The 20,007-nt window shown below is 61.4% G+C and overlaps 1 protein-coding gene across 3 annotated transcripts; it reads left to right on the forward strand.

Moving 5' to 3' along the window:
* The first annotated feature begins 13 nt into the window (after nucleotides 1-13).
* On the forward strand, nucleotides 14-18,337 carry LOC308189669 (1-phosphatidylinositol 4,5-bisphosphate phosphodiesterase gamma-1-like). Of its 3 annotated transcripts, XM_080579951.1 has the most exons (32): nucleotides 20-763; nucleotides 5,220-5,369; nucleotides 5,476-5,569; nucleotides 5,694-5,741; nucleotides 6,527-6,611; nucleotides 6,731-6,811; nucleotides 6,892-6,926; nucleotides 7,557-7,629; nucleotides 7,760-7,861; nucleotides 7,942-8,060; nucleotides 8,158-8,243; nucleotides 8,448-8,568; nucleotides 8,685-8,853; nucleotides 9,122-9,241; nucleotides 9,452-9,559; nucleotides 9,679-9,866; nucleotides 10,104-10,304; nucleotides 10,567-10,686; nucleotides 11,368-11,551; nucleotides 11,881-11,958; nucleotides 12,822-12,925; nucleotides 13,133-13,229; nucleotides 13,459-13,525; nucleotides 14,173-14,336; nucleotides 14,609-14,705; nucleotides 14,831-15,055; nucleotides 15,328-15,476; nucleotides 16,043-16,157; nucleotides 16,359-16,520; nucleotides 16,646-16,734; nucleotides 16,846-17,030; nucleotides 17,133-18,337. In XM_080579951.1, the coding sequence occupies exons 1-32, from the start codon at nucleotides 544-546 to the stop codon at nucleotides 17,182-17,184; spliced, it is 3,888 nt and encodes a 1,295-aa protein (XP_080436077.1). In that variant the 5' UTR covers nucleotides 20-543; the 3' UTR covers nucleotides 17,185-18,337. The 3 variants fall into 3 exon arrangements, 1 of the variants encoding a protein (XP_080436077.1); XR_013946504.1 differs by lacking the exons at nucleotides 16,359-16,520; nucleotides 16,646-16,734; nucleotides 16,846-17,030; nucleotides 17,133-18,337 and adding an exon at nucleotides 14,120-14,144 and having other exon boundaries at nucleotides 14-763; nucleotides 14,229-14,336; XR_013946505.1 differs by lacking the exons at nucleotides 16,359-16,520; nucleotides 16,646-16,734; nucleotides 16,846-17,030; nucleotides 17,133-18,337 and adding an exon at nucleotides 14,120-14,144 and having other exon boundaries at nucleotides 14-763; nucleotides 14,232-14,336.
* The last annotated feature ends 1,670 nt before the right edge of the window (nucleotides 18,338-20,007 follow it).

The raw sequence follows: 20,007 nt of genomic DNA on the forward strand, positions 1-20,007 counted from the left end.
CCCCACCCCAAAAACCCACCACCCGCATCCCTCCCCGGGGGTCCCCGCTGACCCCACACCCTGGGCTGGGCACCCCGAGCCCCTCGCCTCCCCTCCGCACCCTTCTCCCCGCTTTGCACGGAGGCCGGGGATCCTCTGGCTCCGCTCGGGTGCTTTTGGGGTGACTTTGCTTTTTTCGGGGCGCTCACTCCCGTGGCATTTTTTTCCGCCCTCTCCCTCTTTTTGCCCGCCAAGGTGCCCCCGTCCCCGAGGCCTTGCGCTGGCCGGATGGTTTGTAGCCCTCCGGCTCTGAAGCCGTCACCCGTCTTGTCCCCGCCACTGCTGGATGCCAACGCCGGAGCCGGGGCCGCTCGGCGAGAAGGTCGCGGCGCCTCCAGCCCAACCCTCCTTCCCCAACACCGGGGAAGTCGGCAGCAGAGGAAACCCGTGCTCGGAGCAAATCCCCGGGGAGGCTTCGTTTTTTCCCTCCCGGCGGGCTCGTCCCTTCATGCATGAGACAACCCCGGCTCTGCGGCTCCGGCGGGCGATGGCCACGCAGTGAAGATGTCCGTGTCCAGGCTCAACAGCGTCAATGGCTTTCTGGAGGACGGCAGGATGGAGGCGGGGGACATGGGCAGGATCCTCCGCTGCCTGGAGATGGGCACCGTCCTCACCTTGTTCTACCAGAAGAAGTCGCAGAGGCCGGAGCGAAGGACCTTCCAGGTGAAGCTGGAGACCCGGCAGATCATCTGGAGCCGGACGCCTGAGAAGGTGGAAGGGGACAGTGAGTATTGGTGGCAGCGGCTGGGGACGTGCTGGCGGGGTGCGTGGTCGCCGTGGGATGTCCTGCCGTGGTGGGGTGATCTGCTGCGGTGGGGTGCGTGGCCGTGGTGGGATGTTCTACCCTGGTGAGATGCTCAGATGTGGTGGGATACCAGGCTTTGGGGTGCCTGGCCATACTGGGATGTCCTACCATGGTGGGGTGTTCTACCAGGATGGGATGTTCTACCACAGTGGGATGATCTACACCGTTGGGATGCCCAGATGTGGTGGGATACCAGGCTTTGGGGTGCCTGGCCATACTGGGATGTCCTACCATGGTGGGGTGTTCTACCATGGTGGGGTGATCTGCCGCGGTGGGATGATCTACCCCGTTGGGATGCCCAGATGTGGTGGGATGCCTGGCTTTGGGGCACCTGGCCATACTGGGATATTCTACCATGGTGGGATGTCCTACCACGGTGGGGTGATCTGCTGCGGTTGGAGTGCGTGGCCATGGTGGGATGTTCTACCCTAGTGGGATGCCCAAATGTGGTGGGATACCAGGCTTTGGGGCGCCTGGCCATACTGGGATGTCCTACCATGGTGGAATATCCTACCACGGTGGGATGTTCTACCACGATGCGATGTTCTACCACAGTGGGATGCCTGGCCATGGTGGGATGCCCAGAGGTGCAAATGCGCTCGCCTCCTCCATTCCAGCTCCCCTGGCCCCTAAAATGCCACGGGGCTTGAACGGCAGCAGCCGTGTCAGTCCTGGGGTTTTATACCTTTGCTTACAAAAGGGGGTAAAGGGACCATCTGCTGCCTTGCCTGCTGGGGGTGTTTTTGACCCCCCAAAATGGCACCAGACCTCGCTGCCCACCGCGTGCTCGGGCTCCTGGGGAAGGCAGCTGGGTGGGGTGGTCATGGCGGTGGCCCCATGCAGCGTAGACGGGGCTGAAATGCGAAATTTGGATGGTGTCCAGGCTGGTGGGGACTGGAGGCAGCAGGGACCCGTAAAATCGCCCCGTGGATTCTCTGGTGTCTCGTAGGCTGTGTCCTACAGCCACCAGGCACCTAGAGGGGCTCTGCATTACACCCAGCCGTGCCTTTTTGCTCGTTACTTGGTAAATTCTAACTTTGAGACTTGAACTCCTGAAATTCGGCTGAATACGGGATTGGGGTGACCCTGAGCCCTACCCTCACGGGCGGACAGCAGCGTCTCGTCCCCCTGGGATGCAGAGAGAGCAGCGGGAGCGTGGCGTGGCGTGAGCTTGTCCCGACCTGCTCGGGAGCCCTTGGGGAAGCAAATTTCCCCCGCTGAGCTCCACGCACGGAGGAGGAGAGGGGCAAGGCGAGGGGAGGTAGGCCTGGGCTCTCCCTTTGGGGAGAGGGGATTTGGGGGCCGAGCGCCAGCTGGCGGGGTGTCACCACGCACAAAGGGACATTGGGAGGGGACCGGCTGGTCCCCCGTGGCCGGCTGATGTCCCCCGCAGGTTTGTTCCCCCATGGCCTTTGCAGGGAAGAGCTCGTTCCCTGCTGGCGGAAATAGCGCGTTTCCGGCTCCTTGTTTTCATTCGGGAGCACCGCACACAGCCAGGTCAGGAACTCGGCGCTGCTTTCCCCTTGACACAGAGCTCCTGCCTCAGTTTCCCCATCAGTGCCTGGCATCTCCCACACAACAACCCAAAACCCCCCCTCAGGGAGCACGTGAGCATCCTCTGTGGTCATCCAAGAGGGGGGAAAAAAAAAAGGAAAATTCCTAGAAATGTTATAATTCTTCCATCTAACCCCACCACCTGCTTCTCCAGCCGGGGCTGGGAGCAATCCCAGTCCTGGCGTGGGGCTGGAGCACCTTTACCAACCCGCTCCAGCCCCATTTGGGATTTTTCGGAGGCTCTGGGACCTTCAGCTTCGCTCCCAGCCCATGCCCGACCTCACGCCTGCCCGGGCCATTTCAAATCCTCTCTTCTCACCCGGCTTGAGAAGGGATTAGCGAGACATCCTACAAAGCTGATGTCTCTGTTACGAGGCAGGGTGGGGATCCTGGTTCTGCTGGAGATACCCCGCGCCCTGCAGGCTAATTACACGCTTCATTAAGCTGCTGTTGGACGCGTGGCCACGCGGATGGGGTCCCCTAGAGCAGCAAGGAGATGCTCTACAGCTTCAAGGTTAAGAGCTACAGGAGAGCGTGGCGTCTGGCATTGCCTCCAAAACTTGTCACTTCCCAGATTGTTTCCAGTCCCTGGCGACCCCAAAAAACATTTTGGAGGGGTGGTTCGCAGCTTGCTTTGCAGTGGTGGTGGCTAACTGGGACTCACACCTTCGTCCTTGCCAACACCTGACTATTAGAAATGGGATGGTGCCGGGAGGAGAAAACCCAGGCGTGGTTTCACGCCTCTGGCCTGGGGAAAAAAAAAAATCTTTTATTTCAGGTTTTAAATCAGCTTCTCAACATCACAGGCAGCCCTCGGGGATGTGACCGCCCGGTCCTTCGTACAGGGGCTCCCAGAGGAAGGGCCAAGGCGACCCCCGAGGGGACACAACTCGACCACCCCGTGGCACTTCCCAGGCCAGTGGCATTCCCCAGCCCTCCGGATTCCCTCCAGCCACCTTGGTTTGCTTTCCTCTCCTGCGTTCGGGAAAATCCCAGGCTCTTATCGTGGCTAAAAGCTGCTGGGCAGACCCTGGGCCTACAGCACCTCGGAGCCACGCCGCCCCTACGTGTAAAGCCTTTGTAACGTGCTGCTCGCTTTGCATGAGAAGAGAAAAGGGATTTTCGCAGCTGGAACTGGCTTCCAGCGTGTTTTAATCACCGGGACCCCGGAGACAATGCAGGGAGGAGTTTGGAGACATACTTCTGCCATGATCGCTGCAAATCCGCTGCAGATGTGGTTTCCAGGAAGCCGCCAGCGCGTTGCATTGTGCTGCACGCTGCTCCCTCGCCGGGAGGCTGGGGGCCAAGACCGGGTCCTGGCTGTGTTAGCACCCATCGGCAGAGCCCCCAGCATCTCACCCCGCTGCCGTGCCCTGCCACGGGCATGTCCAGGGGCATACACCCCGTTCCTATCCTACAAAAGGGTGTCTGGCCCCGAATACCCACCCAGTTGAGCTCAGGACACCACCGTAAGTTTGTTTTTAGCCGTGAGCCACGGGTCTGCGCGCTGAGGATGGCAGCCAGCTTTCATTTCCCAAAATCACACGCGTGGCTGCAGACCCCCCGAGCATCGCTTTGCCGCCGAGCGCTCGCAGCCTGCCCTGGCCCGCCAAAGTTGGCTCGCGTTCCTCCGAGGGAAGGCTGGATAAAGCCGCCAGTGTTTTCCGGAGCCTTTTCCGCCAAGAAAAACTATCCCGCACCTCTTTTCCCGCGGCTTTCACTGAATCAGCCCGATTTCTCCCCCCGTCCCTTATCCTTCCACACGTCGTCCAGCTTTTTCCCCTCCGCTCCGGCACCCTGCACCCATCCCCACCGCCACCGTAGGAAGCAGCCGGAGCCGGGCTGGAAATTCTCCGGGAAATGACCCATTTCCTGCAGGACAATGACCCTGCGTGGTGTCCGGCCACCCTCAGCCACACAAAGCCCTTTCCGGAGCCAAGGCTCAGCCTCACGCTGCTCGGGAGCAATGCCCGTGGGAAGAGGGATGGGTTCGAGTGTCGGAATCGATACCCGAATATTATTATCCTGCTCCCACCACCGGACGTGTCCGCTGTGCGCAACCGGGGGATGGAAATCCCCCCTTGGCGGCGTGGTGGTGAGGAAGACCACGGTCCGGAAACCCAGCCCTCCTGCCGCCGGCCGGGCTTTATATAGCGAGATAATGAGAGAGCAGCGCGGCAGGAAAGAAACGCCCTGCGGTCCGGGCTGCAAATTGCCACCTTTGGGCAGACGTCTTCTATTAAAAGACGTGCTCAGCCCGTCCCAGGGCTGGCTTTGTCTCCGAGAGGGGAAGGTGGCTGGAGGGACCGTAGGGCCGGGACGGGAAAGGCTGAGATCGGAGGACACGTGGCACCCGCAGAGCTGGGAAACTGGTGGTGGGCGGCACCGCGGGGACACCCCTTCCTGGGGACATGTGGCCACGGTACCCATGGTGCTGTCAGACGCTTATAGGGACACCCCATCCTGGGGACACAGGTCCCTGGAGGACACATGGACCCAGCAGCAGCAGGCAGTGCCACCGGGATGTCCCGTTCTGGGGACGCGTCTCCCTGAAGGACACGTGGCACCCACCTCCTAGCGGACACGTCACTGCAGGGCTGTGGGGACGTCTCCCCTGGGGGACACGCGGCCACAGCACCCACAGCGCCATCCCAGCACCGTGGGGCAGTACCACGGGGATGTCCCGTCCTGGGGACAAGGTTCCCCAGAGGAGACGTGGTCTCCACGCAGTCCCACCTCCCACAGCCTCCCCGAGCCCCACGCGTGGCTCCGTGGTGGCAGGGCGGCAAGGGGACAGTCCCGTGTCCCTCTGTCCCCGCAGTTGACATCCGGGAGATCAAGGAGATCCGCCTGGGGAAGAACTCGCGGGACTTTGAGCGCTACCCCGAGGATGCCCGTAAGCTCGACTTCACCATGTGCTTCATCATCCTCTACGGGATGGACTTCAGGCTGCGGACGCTTAGCGTGGCCGGTGCGTGGTCCCCGCTCACCCTGTGGCCATCCTGGGGGTGCTGAGTTCCAGCCCAGCGTCCCGTCTTCCCCATCCCGACTTCACCACCCTCCTCTTCCTCCTCCAGCTTTCTGCGAGGAGGACATCAACCTGTGGATAACGGGCCTCAACTGGCTGGTGGCGGACACCCAGAAAGCCCAGACCCCGCTGCAGATCGAGAGGTGAGGAGGGACGGTCGGTCCCGTTTCTTGCGTCCCCAGCTGGGGGTCTGGAAGGACGGAACGTCCCCCCTGGGTTCGGTGCCCCAGACTGAGCGCTGTCCGTCTGTCCTTCCCTTCCGCCCAGGTGGCTGAGGAAACAGTTTGATGGGATGGACCGGTCACGGGAAGGCAGGTGAGCACCACGCGGGGAAGCGGACGATGGTCTCGGCATGCAACAGCCAAAATGTCCCCATCCTTCTGCCAGGGATGTTTTACCAAAGGGCGAAAGTTTGGGAAATGCCAAAATGCCGCAACGCCCTGGCCGCACCCTGCAAACCAAAAGGCTTTGCTGGCCTTGGACGGGGCCGTATCCTCCCAGCTGTGCCCCAAATCCGGAGGCTGGGAGCAGGGGATGTGGGGCGAGGCAGCGTTGGTTTATTTGGGGTGCTCAAAGGCACCTGAAAACAGAGTCTGGAGTGCAGATCCCTTACTCGCTGCTGTAGGGACTGCAGGGACCCAAATGTCCCCACACCTGCTGCAGCACCAGGAGGGGATGGGCCATTAACGCACCCCATAAACATCATATTGATATAGTAAAAAACGAATAAACAAACAAAAACCACAAAGCAAGGGAATGTGGACTTAATTATGACGATGGGGATAGGGATAATTATGGTATCCAGATGTGACAGACGCCCAGCAGCAGAGTCCCTGTCCCCGACCCTTTGCTCAGGACTCTCACGCTCACACCAGACCCCTCTAAATTATAAAGAAAAAGGGCAAAAATGCTTCCTCCAAAAAATTAGAGAGCTCTGTGCCCTTGCAGGGATCCATAGCCCGGCAGAGCGGGAACCCCAGGCCAGAGCCAGGGCTGGTGCTGAGATTTGGGGTCAGCCTGGGGGCTCCGTCCTCTGTGGGGGTCCCCTGGGGTCCCAGTGGCTCCGGTCGGTGCCCTGACACCAGCTCACCCTCCCGCAGCATCACGGTGAAGGACCTGAAGGCCATGCTGCCCCAGGTGAACTACCGCGTGCCCAACATGAGGTTCCTGCGGGACAAGCTCGTGGTAAGGCCCCCAGCTTTGTGGGGAGCGGGGCTTCGTGTCCCCGCAGCAGGGCTGGAGCCGGCCCCGCTGTCGCTGGATGTCCCTACGCCAGCCCCACTCTCTCACACCCTGCCCCACAGGAGGTGGAAGCCAGGAACGAGATGACCTTCTCCCACTTCATCCAGTTCTACAAAAACCTGATGTTCGACGCGCAGAAGTCGGTAAGAGCTGCGATCCATCCTCCTGAGCATCCATACATGCATCCCCGGCAGTCTCAGCCCCGTTCCCCTTTGCCTTGCAGGTCATCGAGCAGCTGGAGCTCTCCTTCCCCCTGCGGTGAGTACCAGGAGCCCCACGGCTCCCATCCAGCCCCACCACCGAGCGTGGGAGATGTCAAGTGGGCAAGCCCAGGGAGAGAGGAGGTCCTGGTGGATGCGTGCATCCCTGGAGCATCGCCCAGTGCCCTCCGCACAGGCGTGGGGTGCGGGGAGTGGGGAAGGCAAGCGTGGTCTGAGGGGCAGGGGATGGGAGAAGGGGTGGGAGAAAGGACGGGAGCGGAAACGTGAGCAGGAATGTGAGTGGGAATGCAAAGGGAGATGGGCGCAGAAACGAGAACAGGGATGCTCACCTCAAATTCTTCGCTCTGAGGGCGGTGAGGCACTGGCACAGGCTGCAGTGCCAGGGGATGCAGTGGCATAGTTTGCCGCCTGCTTCCCCACATCCTTGGGCATCCTCGAGCCCACCTCTCCCAGGTCATGGGGTGCCACTGGGAGTGTTTGCACCGCCGGCACCCAGCAGCTCGGGCTGCCCCTGGGCTACTCTTTCCCGAGCCCCTTTCCCAGCTTCTGCTGTGGGCAGGAGCAGGGCAGGAGATGGGGACATCAGGGGCTGAGCCGTGGGTGGGAAGCGGTGGGGTCTGCCCCAGCTCCTGCACCCAGTTCCCCTGAAGGCCCCTCTGTGCCCCAGGAACGTGGATCGCCCCGAGCTCTGCCAGGTCTCCCTCTACGACTTCCAGAAGTTCCTGCTGCACGACCAGAAGGTTGGTTGCCCTCTGAGACCCCTCGGGGACCCCTCTCGGTCCCAGTCTCGAGGATTCCCATGGGATGCCCCAGCCCAGCTGCTGCACCGCCGTGGCTCCCCCCGTAACGGCAGCCGTGTTTGCACCCCAGGAGCCCTGGGCCAGCGACGTGGGCATGGTGCGGGACTACATGTGCTCCTACCTCAAGGATGGCTCCAGCGATGCAGCAGACCCCTCCTTCCAGCTGGATGAGGTGGGTGGCCCCGTGCGGCACCTGCCCGGGAAGACCTCCTCATCCCCAGCGAGCCCTCACCTCTCTGCTTCCACCCCCAGTTCCTCACCTACCTCTTCTCCAAGGAGAACATGGTGATGGACCCCAAGTACGAGCGCGTGGTGCCCGAGGAGATGAACCACCCTCTGTCCCAGTACTGGATCTCCTCCTCCCACAACACGTAAGGATGGGGTGGGCTCACCTCGGGGACCCCCACGAGCATCCCCTCCTGGCCAGGGCAGCCCCAGCCGCTGAGCATCCCTCTCGCTCCTCCACAGGTACCTGACAGGGGACCAGTTCTCCAGCGAGTCCTCCCTGGAGGCGTACGCCCGCTGCCTGCGCATGGGCTGCCGCTGCATCGAGTGTGAGTCCCACCCGCACCCCCCAGCACCCTGCAGTGATGCAGAGCCCCCCCAGCACCCCACGTTGCATCAGATGGACCATCCCCCGCACCCATCCCATGGCAAAAGGGAGAGGGGAGCCTTCCAACGTCTTTTGGGGTTCCAAAAACACCGTTCTGGTGCAGTTGGTGGCCAGTATGCATTAACCAAGGTGTCTCCCCCTTCAGTGGACTGCTGGGATGGCCCGGATGATCTCCCCATCATCTACCACGGCCACACGCTCACCTCCAAGATCAAGTTCCTGGATGTGCTGCACACCATCAAGGAGCACGCATTTGTCACATCCGAGTAAGCCCTGGCTCCCCCAAAACAGACCAATTTTGGGCTGGGCAGGCAACCGCTGCTCAAATTCCCCCTCTCCTTCATCTTCATCCCAAGCCACCTTTACCACCTGCTTCCTCCAGGTTCCCCATCATCCTCTCCATTGAAGACCACTGCAGCATCGTCCAGCAGAGGAACATGGCTTCGCACTTCAAGAAGGTCTTTGGGGACATGCTGCTCACCAAGCCAGTTGACATCAATGCTGATGAGCTGCCCTCGCCCACCCAGCTCAAGAAGAAGATCCTAATCAAGGTGTGGAGCCAGGCACCACCCCAAAGCCCTTCTTTGCAGGAGGGACAAGGACTGCATTGGGCTGGGAGGGACAGCCCCAGATCTTGGGTCTTAGAAGCAATCTCTCTCCATGCACAGGCAGTGGGATGTGAGGGTTCTGTGCAAGGGGAGATCTGCAGGGAATGGGAGGTGGTGGTGACGGTGGACCTGTGGATACTTAGGGCTGGGATCTCAGCATGACGCGGACACCGTGCCCCCTGCTGAGTTCCCATTCCTGGCCTGTCCCCAGCACAAAAAACTGGTCGAAGGGAACCTGTATGAGGAGGTCTCCACTGCCAGTTACTCAGAGAACGACATCAGCAACTCCATCAAGAACGGCATCCTCTACCTCGAAGACCCCATCGACCACGTAAGTGTCTCTGCCATTGATGGCTGGGGGCAGAGCAGGACCTGTCAGATGGGGATGCCCTAGCAGGGGAGAGCACCAGGCTTTGGGGTGGGCGTGGGGTACTGGTGCAATGCCACGCAGAGGGATGCAAGGCAGAAACGGGGGTCTCAATGCCCCATGCCTCCATGCCACCATCCTTCCTGCCTTGGTGATGCTCTTCCTCCCTCCCAGACCTGGAGCCCACATTATTTTGTCCTGACGAGCAACAAGATCTACTACTCAGAGGAAACGTCCCGCTACCAGTTCAATGAGGACGAGGAGGAGGTGGAGCAGAAGGAGGTGCGTGGGGGGCGGGATTTCCACAACAATGGGGAGAAGGTGGCAATACCCTTGTCGATGGCGGCTGTCCAGGAGGACACTGACCTTGGGGTGTCTCTGGTCTCTGCGTGGACTTGCAGGAGTTCAACAACAACGAGCTGCACTTCACGGAGAAGTGGTTCCACGGGAAGCTGGGGGGTGGCCGCGACGGGCGGCAGATCGCCGAGAAGCTGCTGCACGAGTACTGCACCGAGACGGGCGGCAAGGACGGCACCTTCCTGGTGCGCGAAAGCGAGACCTTCGTGGGCGACTACACCCTCTCCTTCTGGTAGGAGGCCTGGTCTGGTCCCCATGGGGTGGAAGGCAGGATCACACCTTCCCCAAGCCACCAGGCATCTGGTGGCTGCCTCCGGCAGGCCCCAGTTTGGAGGCAGAAATAAAGTTTTGAGGGAAAAGCCACCTTTTTGAGCATTGTGTGGTGCCCTGACCCAGATTAGCCCCAAACGCAACGTGGCATGGTCATGGATGTGAATTGACTCGCTCCCATCTTGTCTCCCCATGGCAGGAGGTCAAACCGCGTGCAGCACTGCCGGATCCACTCGCGGCAGGAGGCTGGTGCCACCAAGTTCTACCTGACGGACAACCTGGTCTTTGACAGCCTCTACAGCCTCATCTGCCACTACCGCGAGGTGCCGCTCCGCTGCAACGAGTTCGAGATGCGCCTCACTGACCCTGTGCCCCAGCCCAACGCCCACGAGAGCAAAGAGTGAGTGTGAAACCTGGCCCCTGGTCCCTTGGGTCTCCCATCCTCTTCCACCACTTCTCCCACCCTTGGGTCCACCATCCTCTTCCACCACTTGTCCCACCCTTGGGTCCACCATCTCTTTCCATCTCTTGTCCTGCCTTGGGTCCACCATCTTCATCCCTCCCTGTGCCGACCCTGATACAGCTGGTGTCACATTTGGGACACTCCCTGGGACGCGGGGATGCCATTGCCAGCCCTCTGCCTCCTTCTTGTGCCTGCCCAGGTGGTACCACGCCAGCCTGACGCGCCTGCAGGCTGAGCACATGCTGATGCGAGTCCCGCGGGACGGAGCCTTCCTGGTGCGCAAGCGCAGCGAGCCCAACTCCTACGCCATCTCCTTCCGGTGAGTGCGGCCTCCCTGGCACTGGGGAGCACTGGGCCCCCAGTCCTGGAGGGACCTGGGCACACTGGGGAGAGCCCAGCACAAGGCCCCAAGGGGTGGCAGGGCCTGGAGCCCCCCTGCCGTGAGGAGAGGCTGCGAGAGCTGGGGCTGCTCGGCCTGGAGAGGAGGAGGCTCCGGGGGAGCTCCCCCACGTCCCTGCGGCCCTGCAGGGAGGTGCGAGAGGCCGGGGCCGGGCTCTGCTCAGGGGGGCCCGGGGCCAGCAGCGGAGGCCGCGGGCCCAGCCTGGAGCCCGGGAGGCTCCCCCTGGCCCCCAGGCAGCACTGCTGGGCCGGGCGGGTGCCGGAGCCCTGGCACCGGGACCAGGGGGGCTGGGGGCTCCTCTTTGGGGTCTCCCCGAACCCACCAGGCCTCGGGGCTGGGCACCCTGCTGTGGTGGGGGTTGACCTGATGGCCCTGAGGTGCCTCCAACCTCCATCACTCCGTGCTTCTGTGGGGGATGCTACGTCTGCGTGCTGCTCTCATGGGAGGGACACCCTGGCTACGGTGACGGTGAAGCCACGTCCTCAGGGCTGTCACACCAGCAGCACCCCACACCGATTTACCTCCTGCCCGTCCCCCCTTTTTTGAGCTGGGGTCCGGCCACCCCTCACGGCTTCCCCCCCCCGGCTCTCTTGGCCCCAGGGCGGAGGGGAAGATCAAGCACTGCCGCATCCAGCAGGAGGGCCGGCTCTTCATGCTGGGCAGCTCGGCTGAGTTCGAGAGCCTCGTGGACCTCGTCAGCTACTACGAGAAGCACCCGCTGTACCGTAAGATGAAGCTGCGCTACCCCATCAACGAGGAGACCCTGGAGAAGATGGGCACCACCGTGAGTGCTCCCAGTGGTGGGGACAGTGGGGACGGGGGCTCTGTGCCATGCAATCCATCCCCATCTCCATCAAGGTGGGAAGATCTCCAGTCTCCTGGACAGCAAAGGAGATTTGCCCAAAGGCCAACCCAAACCAGTCAAGTTGTAATCTACTGCCATTGCCCCTGGCTGTGGTTGGACATCTGTGCCAAACATAAGTCCCATTTGATGAGTTTTAAAGGGATATTGGGTCCTTGGAATATTGGGTCCACACATGGTGGCCCAGCTTCATCAGTGTTCCCTCAGTGTCCCCACGGCCAGGTGACCTGCCTTGATGTCTCTCCTTGCAGGAGCTGGACTACGGAGCTCTGTACGAGGTGCGGACACCCCACTTCTACGTGGAGGCCAACAAGATGCCGATGGCCAGGGTAAGAGGCTGAGCTGGTGTCCCCAGAAGGTGCAGGGTGGTGGGACATAGTGATTCTGGTGCTGGGGCTCCTGGAGGGCTCCCCCACCACATCCCCCACCGTGAACCTGAGAAGCTGTGATGTTTTGCTGTGTTTCTCTGCCCTCTGAGCAATGCTGGAGCTGGTGGGAACCTTCCCACATCCACATCACCTGGGGACAGTCTGAGCTGCAGCATCACAGTGGGGAGGGGACAGGTCTGGAAGCCCAGCCAGGAACCTAGCAAAAGTTTGCCCCAACAGCAAGGAAGCCCTGATGGGACCCTTTGCACTGGGGAGAACCCAAAAAGAGCAGCTTTAGGGTCATTTCCCAGCTGGTGCAGTCTCCATCCTTGGAGGTTTTCAGAACCAGGCTGGTCTCGGAGCTGACCCTGCAGGAGCCCTGAGGTCCCTTCCCTGTGACCCTACAATCCCATGGCCCAGCACTGCTGCGCTTTCAAAGTCCTTTCGCAGCAAAACAGCCCTCAGGCTGAGATCAGACATGGGAAGACTTAACCCAAAGGGGGTTCTTCCAGGGTGTGTGGGAAAGTCAGGGGGTAAACCCCTCGAGTGAAACAGGAAAAAACATCGGGAACCCAGAAGAGGAACATGGAGGTTGCATGGAACCATGGGCACCTCTTGTCCTCTCTAACACGTCTCACTTTTGGCGTGGGCTTTTGAGGGATATTGTTTGGGGGGGTCGGGCACCCAAGAGTGCTAACCCTGGGTCATGAGAGCCCCCGTGCGTCGTTGTGGGGGCTGAGCAGGCAGCGTTGCCCGTCCGCATCCCCAAGCTGGGCATCCCAGGCTGGGTGGTGACACGTGTGTCCCTCTCCCTGGTGGCCTAGTGCACGGTGAAGGCTCTTTACGACTACAAAGCGCAGCGGGAGGACGAGCTGTCGTTCTGCAAGCAGGCCATCATCCACAACGTCGACAAGCAGGACGGGGGCTGGTAAGGGTGGTCCCGTGCCCTGGGCAGCATCACGGTGGGCAGGGGCGGTGGGTTTTCCTGCGGGTCTTCCCGCGGTGGGTTTTAACAGCCTTCTTTTCTGTCCCCCTCCCTTCCTTCTCCGACTGCTCCCCGGCATCGCATGCGGCGTTAACACCCCTGCCCCCCCAAGAATTTGTCCGCTTGCCTTGATCCTCTCACCCCTTGCAGGTGGCGGGGGGACTACGGGGGCAAGAAGCAGCTGTGGTTCCCGGCCAACTACGTGGAGGAGATCGTCAGCACGCAGGCGCAGGAGCAGGATGAGGCTGTGAGTGTGATGTCCCCGTGTCACCTCCCTTCTCCAATGCACCTGAGACCAAAGCCACCTGAGATGCTTCCAGCACCTGTCCAACCCGAACTCTTGGAGGCTGTGGGGTGCTCCAGGCCCCAGCCATGCTGTGGTTTTTTTTTGACTTTTGCTCAGACTTGGCCAATTTGGAGGGTTGGATGGAGGCTCGGCCACCACCTACCTCTCCCTCTTCCTTCCTCTCTTGCAGTCATCAGAAAACAGCCCCCTGGGGAACTTCCTGAAGGGCTTCATCGACGTGCCATCCTGCCACGTAGGTGAGTGTCCCCACCACGTCCCCAACAGGCCTGGGGGAACGTCCTGGGGTGGTGCATGCCCCAAGCTGGAGCTCAGCACCATGCGCTGAGGCTCTCCAAATTCATCACACGCATGGGGGTGGCTGGTGGTGAACCACTTGCTGATGGGTGCTGGCAGCTCTGGCATGAGGCACGGCTGGCAAAAATGTCCAAGCAGGGAGAAAGAAGGGCCTTGTGCTTGGCATGATGTGCTGGGGGCAATCTAGAGCTGATTTCAGAGGGATTTGGCTGATTTTGGAAGGATTCAGAAAGATTCAGCGGTCTGGATGGTTTGGGGGGGATATTTTACCCCTGGCTCAAAGGAAAATGCATTTCAGAGTGAAAAGCTGAAACCACTCCTTATAAAAAGGGGCAAAAGAGACCATTTTGGGTTGCTGCTTTCCCTTCCAGCGTGTTTTCAGGGACTGACCACAATTTAATGGGTGTTTGGGTTTGCCTCGCCCACCTTGTGCTTCTTGTCCGTTTGCAATTCTGGGGAGGACCCTCAAAGAGGGTGCTGGGGAGGGCTGGCGGGGGCCCAGGAGCAGGACCGCTGAGGTTTCGTTTGCTCCACAGAGCCATCCGTTGGGAATGTCTTCAAGTAAAGCCCCCCTCTGATGTCCTTATAGTTATCTCCAAAGACGGGAGGAGCTCCAAACCATTTGTCTTCACCATCCATTCCCAGCAGATGTCCCACGCAGCCCAGTCGCTGGACGTGGCCGCGGACACGCAGGAGGAGCTCAGCGAGTGGGTGGCCAAGATCCGAGAGGCCACGCAGAACGCCGACGCCAGGGTGAGGGGCACGGGGGGCAGCCGGTGTGGGGCGGGGGGGACATCCTTGTCCCCAGGGGATGGACACCGGGTGGTGGTGGATGTCCCCTTCCCATGGCGGATGGACGCCAACGGACGGACCATCCCCAGAAGTGGATGGTGGGGGATGTCCTATCCCGTGGTGGACAGATGATGGATGTAGAGTGGATGGTGGTGGACATCCCCGTCGCCTGGTGGATGGTCCCCAGTATCCCTGCAGAGAAAGAGTTTCAGATCCTGTTTTCCCTCATGCAGATGCAAGAGGGGAAGATCATGGAGCGGAGGAAGAAGATTGCCCTGGAGCTCTCCGAGCTGGTCGTGTATTGCCGCCCGGTGCCGTTTGATGAGGACAGTAAGAGCTGGGGAAAGGGGCTGATGGCATCAGGAGGGGAAGAGCTGGGTAGAGGGGAACCGGGCGGTCACTGGGCTCCCAGAGAACCCCACGTCCTCCTCTGATGGCCACCTTGGTGCTTTCAGAGATTGGGACGGACAAGGCGTGCTACCGGGACATGTCCTCCTTCCCGGAGACCAAGGCGGAGAAGTACGCCAACCGCAGCAAGGGCAAGAAGTTCCTGCAGTACAACCGGCGCCAGCTCAGCCGCATCTACCCCAAAGGGCAGCGCCTGGACTCCTCCAACTACGACCCGCTGCCCATGTGGATCTGCGGCAGCCAGCTGGTGGCCCTCAACTTCCAGACGCCCGGTAAATCATCCTCATCACCACAGGACACCCCAAAATTCACATTCCTGGTGGCTTAGCCACCGGTCTCATGGCTGGAGGGGGTTTGGATGAGCTCTCCAACCTTTGTCTCCACCTTGATGGGGATATCCCTTGGTTGTTTTGTGCAAAATCCTTCTACCCAGGGTTGGGGGCTTTCAGCAGGGGGCTTGCCAGGGCTCAGGGACCTTCTGCCCGGGGACCCTAAGGGGTCCCTGAGCCCCGTGGCTCAGATCTGCTCTGTCCCCCGGCCGCAGACAAGCCGATGCAGCTGAACCAGGCGCTCTTCATGCTCGGCGGTCGCAGCGGCTACGTCCTGCAACCCGACATCATGAGGGACGAAACATTCGACCCCTTTGACAAGAACAGCCTGAAGATCGTGGAGCCCATCACAGTGCAGCTGCAGGCAAGTGGGCAAGGACGGCAAGTCCGTTCCAAGGTGGTCACCATCAAGATGGGGGCACGGTTCTTCCTGGGTTTTGGGTCAATTTTTACATGTTTCGGACCCATGTTTGCTTCGTGGAGCTCAGTATCCCATGATCCATTAGGTCTGGTGGTCTTTCTCGCGTGTGGCGTGATCTTTCCAGGGGGAGAACCCCACAACAGCACAGAGCTGAGCACAACCTGAGTGAAAGTGAGATAGAGGATAAAATAGTGTGAGATAGAGATAAAATAGCACCTTACCCAACCTTTGGGTCCTTTTGGTGTTAGAGCTGGGACGAGTTGGTTCGTAGGCATCTGAGTCTTGGGCACGGCATGGACAAAGCAAAAGTTTGTCAAATCATTTTGCAGATACGGCTAAAACCAGCCCAAGGTCATTAATAAGGTGTGGTGTGGTTAATTATGGCCGTGAAGCTTTTGGCAAGCCCAAACCAGCCAAGCCACAGGGCTACCCCGAGGAGTCCTTCCTTGACCGCAGGGCCAGCGTGGCCAGACCTCACTCTCTTCCTCCTCCTCCTCTTCCTCCTGCAGATCCTCGGTGCCCGGCACCTGCCCAAGAACGGGAGGAGCATCGTGTGCCCCTTTGTGGAGGTGGAGGTGTGTGGCTCTGAGTACGACAACAGCAAGAACAAGACGGATGTCGTAGGTGAGGGTCCACGCGGGCGATGCCCCCACTCAGCCCCTATGTCCTGGGGACAGGTGGGGACATCGGGACGCCCTTCAGGGTCCCGTTGGGGCTGGGTTTCACGAGGAGCAAAGGGGAAAAGCATCTCCCCCTAATGGGGGAGCCATGGTGCTGCGCTGGTGCTGTCCGTGTGTCCAGCCTTGCTCTGTCCTCACCCCCTAGCCGACAACGGCTTCAACCCCGTGTGGCTCTTCAAGCAGTTTGTCTTTGACATCAACAACCCCGAGTTTGCCTTCCTCCGCTTCGTGGTGTACGAGGAGGACATGTTCAGCGACCCCAACTTCTTGGCACAAGCCACCTTCCCCGTCAAGGGTCTCAAAACAGGTACGCCCCCCTCCCTCCACACCATCATCTTCATCAACCTCAGCCGCTTGGAGGCCCAACCACGGCCACGGTGAGGGGCTGGGACCCTGCCAGAGGCTGAGCTCTTGCCGTGGTGTCGTGTCCAGGCTACCGGTCAGTGCCGCTGAAGAACAGCTACACCGAGGACCTGGAGCTCGCCGCCCTCCTCATCCACATCGAGATCATCAATGCCAAGGCAGGTGTTGGGGCCAACCTGGGAACCCCTGATCCTCGTTCTCCCGACCCGCAGCAGTCCTGGGGTGTCCCCCACCCGCTCCCAAAGCCTCATCCCCTTGTGTCGGAGCAGGAGGAAGACGAGGAGAACCTCTACTCGTCCATCCAGCAGCTGCGGGACCGCGCCAGCGAGCTCTCCAGCCAGGTCTCCAGCTACGAGCGCACCAACAACTGCGACTCCCGCTACCAGCAGCGCCTCGACGAGCTGCGGGCGGCCCAGGAGCGGCTGATGGAGCTCACCGAAGTCCGAAACCGCAAGTGAGTGCCCCCCCCCACCCCCCCGCTTGCCCTGGACCCCCCTACTCGAGGAGGTGCCTTCCAGGAGGGTCCCTAAACGCCGCCTCCCTGCTCCACCCCCAGGCTGATGGAGAAGAAGAAGAGGGACCGGCAGCTGGTCACCAAACGCAGCTGAGCCAGGCGGGCTCAAGGCCACCAGCCCCTCGTGGACCCCCCCCCCACCCCGCTGCCTCCCACCACCTCCTCTCCTGCTGGGGCCGGATCCGGACCCCCTCCTCCCCGTACCAGCCCCCAGAGCCCCCCGGGTGCCCAAGGTCCCAGGGCCGGGGCGACAGCGGCGTGACAAATCCGGGGAGGGAAAAGGGAGCTTTGCGTTGGTCTGCCGGTGATGTTTCCCCGTCGGAGGACGCTCCGGTGTAAATCTCAGACGCCTCGGTGCCACCCCGTGTCCCCCACGTCCCCTGGGGGTGCCGGCGGGGTGGCCACCTCTTCATCCCGCGTCCCACCTCCCTCGGGGGTTTGGGGGGGGGGGGGGAATGACAAGCACGGCGACCGATGGGGAAACTGAGGCACGGAAGAGCTCTCCCGGTCCCCAGTTGGTCCAGGGTGGGGCAGGACCAGCCACCCCCGTCCTGCCACCTCCCTCCTGGGGACGGGGGGCGGCATGAGGACGTGGGGGACGTTTGGGGGCAGAGGGGCGTGTTTCGCCACCCCCCCCACTATAAATATCTGTATTTTCTTCTTTTATCCAGCCTGTACATATGGCGGGGGGGCGGGGAGGGGGGGGGGGGGGCTCTGTGTCAGCACAGTATTAAGGCACGAGGGGACCCCAAAATGTCCAGAGATGTCCCCGGCACGGGCACAAGGGAACGGGGGGGGGGACCCCAAAATATCCGGACAATGTCCCCAGCGCAGGAGAGCGGGGAGGTGCCCAGTGCAGGCACCTGGTAAATTCGGGCACCGAGGCAGCCCTGGGGTGGCTGGGGACGTCCCCGGGGTCATCTGGGGATGGGGACGTCCCCGAGGTCACCTGGGGATGGGGACGTCCCCGGGGTCACCTGGGGACGGGGACAGATCCTGCCGCTCCTTGAAGGTAAGTCCCACAGTTCGGGGCATTTCCCAAACAAAACGCCAACGAGGGAATCCATCGGAGCCCCCAAAAAGACGCACAGGGCAGGGACGTCCCCAAAATGTCACCTCTGGTCCCCGTGACACCAGGACAGTGGCTGGGGACATCTCGGGGTGTCCCCCGGTTCGGGGTGCCCCCATGATGGGGGGGGGGGGGATCTGTGTATTCTTTGTATGAAAATAAATCTATTTAGCCAATATTTATACCCCGCTGCCGTGGTCCGGTTCCCCAGCGCTGGGTCACGGGGTGGGGGATGTCCCCGAGGGGGTGGTGTCCCCAAGGGGGAGGACCTCGACCCCTTTGGTGTCCCTGTGACGTGTCCCAGCAGCGGTGGGGACACCCCCGGTGCGGGTTTTGGCCTGGGATGTGTGAGCGGAGGGTAGGGCCACCAGGGCTGTGGGGACGCGGGACCCGTGGCTACGGGGACGTGGGGACGTGGGGACGTGGCACGAAGGGCTGTGGGAGTACGGGGCCGTGGGGACACAGGGGACAGGCCATGGGGACACAGGGTACAGAGCGATGGGGACACAGAGCTTTAGGACTATGTGGCATAGGGCCATGGGAACACAGGACTCTGGGGACACCTGACTATGGGGACACAGGGATATAGGGCCATGAGGACACGGGGGACAAAGCTACGGGGACACAGTGCTATGGGACTATGTGGCATAGGGCCATGGGGACACAGGGAAACGGGGCCATGGGGACACAGGGGACAGGCCATGGGGACACAGGCCTGTGGGACTATGTGGCATAGGGCCATAGGGACACAGGTCCATGGGGACACAGGACTATGGGGACACAGGACACAGAGCTATGGGGACACAGAGCTGTGGGACTAAGGGGCATAGGGCCATGTGGACACAAGACCATGGGGACACCTGGCTTGGGGACACAGGGATATGGGGCCATGGGAACACAGGGGACAGGCCAGGGGGACACAGGGCTGTGGGACTATGTGGGATAGGGTTGTGGGGACACAGGACCCTGGGGACACCTGACTAGGGGGACACAGGGATATGGGGCCATGGGGACACGGGGCTATGGGACTATGTGGCATAGGGTTATGGGGCCACAGGACCCTGGGGACACTGGGATACGGGGCCATGGGGACACAGGGCTATGCGGACACGGGGCTATGGGGACACGGGCCACAGAGCTATGGGGACACAGGGCTACGGAACTATGTGGTATAGGGCCCTGGGGACAGAGGGCTATGGGAACACTGGGCTGTGGGACTATGTGGCATAGGATTATGGGGCCACAGGACCCTGGGGACATTGGGATACGGGGCCATGGGGATACGGGGCCATGGGGACACAGGGAAACAGGGCCATGGAGGCACAGGGTCACGCCATGGGGACGCAGGACACAGAGCTATGGGGACAGAGGGCTATGGGACCATGTGGCATAGGGTTATGGGGACACAGGACCCTGGGGACATCTGACTAGGGGGACACAGGGATATGGGGCCATGAGGACACAGGGGACAGAGCTATGGGGACACAGTGCTATGGGACTATGTGGCATAGGGCCATGGGGACACAGGAATACGGGGCCATGGGGACGCGGGGCCATGGGGACGCGGGGCTATGGGACTACGTGGCATAGGGTTATGGGGCCACAGGACCCTGGGGACACTGGGATACGGGGCCACAGGGCTATGGGGACACAGGGATATGGGGCTATGGGGACACAGGGCTATGGGGCTATGGGGACACAGGACACAGAGCTATGGGGACACAGGGCTACGGAACTATGTGGTATAGGGCCACGGGGCCACAGGGCTATGGGGCCACAGGGCTACGGGGCCATGGCACCACAGCACCCCCGACGGGGGGCGGGGCTAAAGGCGGCGCGGTCCCGCCC

This window comes from Anser brachyrhynchus (assembly GCF_964034855.1).
Source record: "Anser brachyrhynchus genome assembly, chromosome: 2".
In the NCBI taxonomy this organism is placed as follows: Eukaryota; Metazoa; Chordata; class Aves; order Anseriformes; family Anatidae; genus Anser; species Anser brachyrhynchus.

Bases quoted from the DNA above. Each gene is read 5' to 3' on its own strand.
- LOC308189669 (XM_080579951.1), top strand. From the start codon at position 544: ATGTCCGTGTCCAGGCTCAACAGCGTCAATGGCTTTCTGGAGGACGGC. The intron at 9,242-9,451 runs GTAAGTGTCTCT...CCTCCCTCCCAG, and splicing joins TCGAAGACCCCATCGACCAC to ACCTGGAGCCCACATTATTT. The intron at 10,687-11,367 runs GTGAGTGCGGCC...TCTTGGCCCCAG, and splicing joins TCCTACGCCATCTCCTTCCG to GGCGGAGGGGAAGATCAAGC.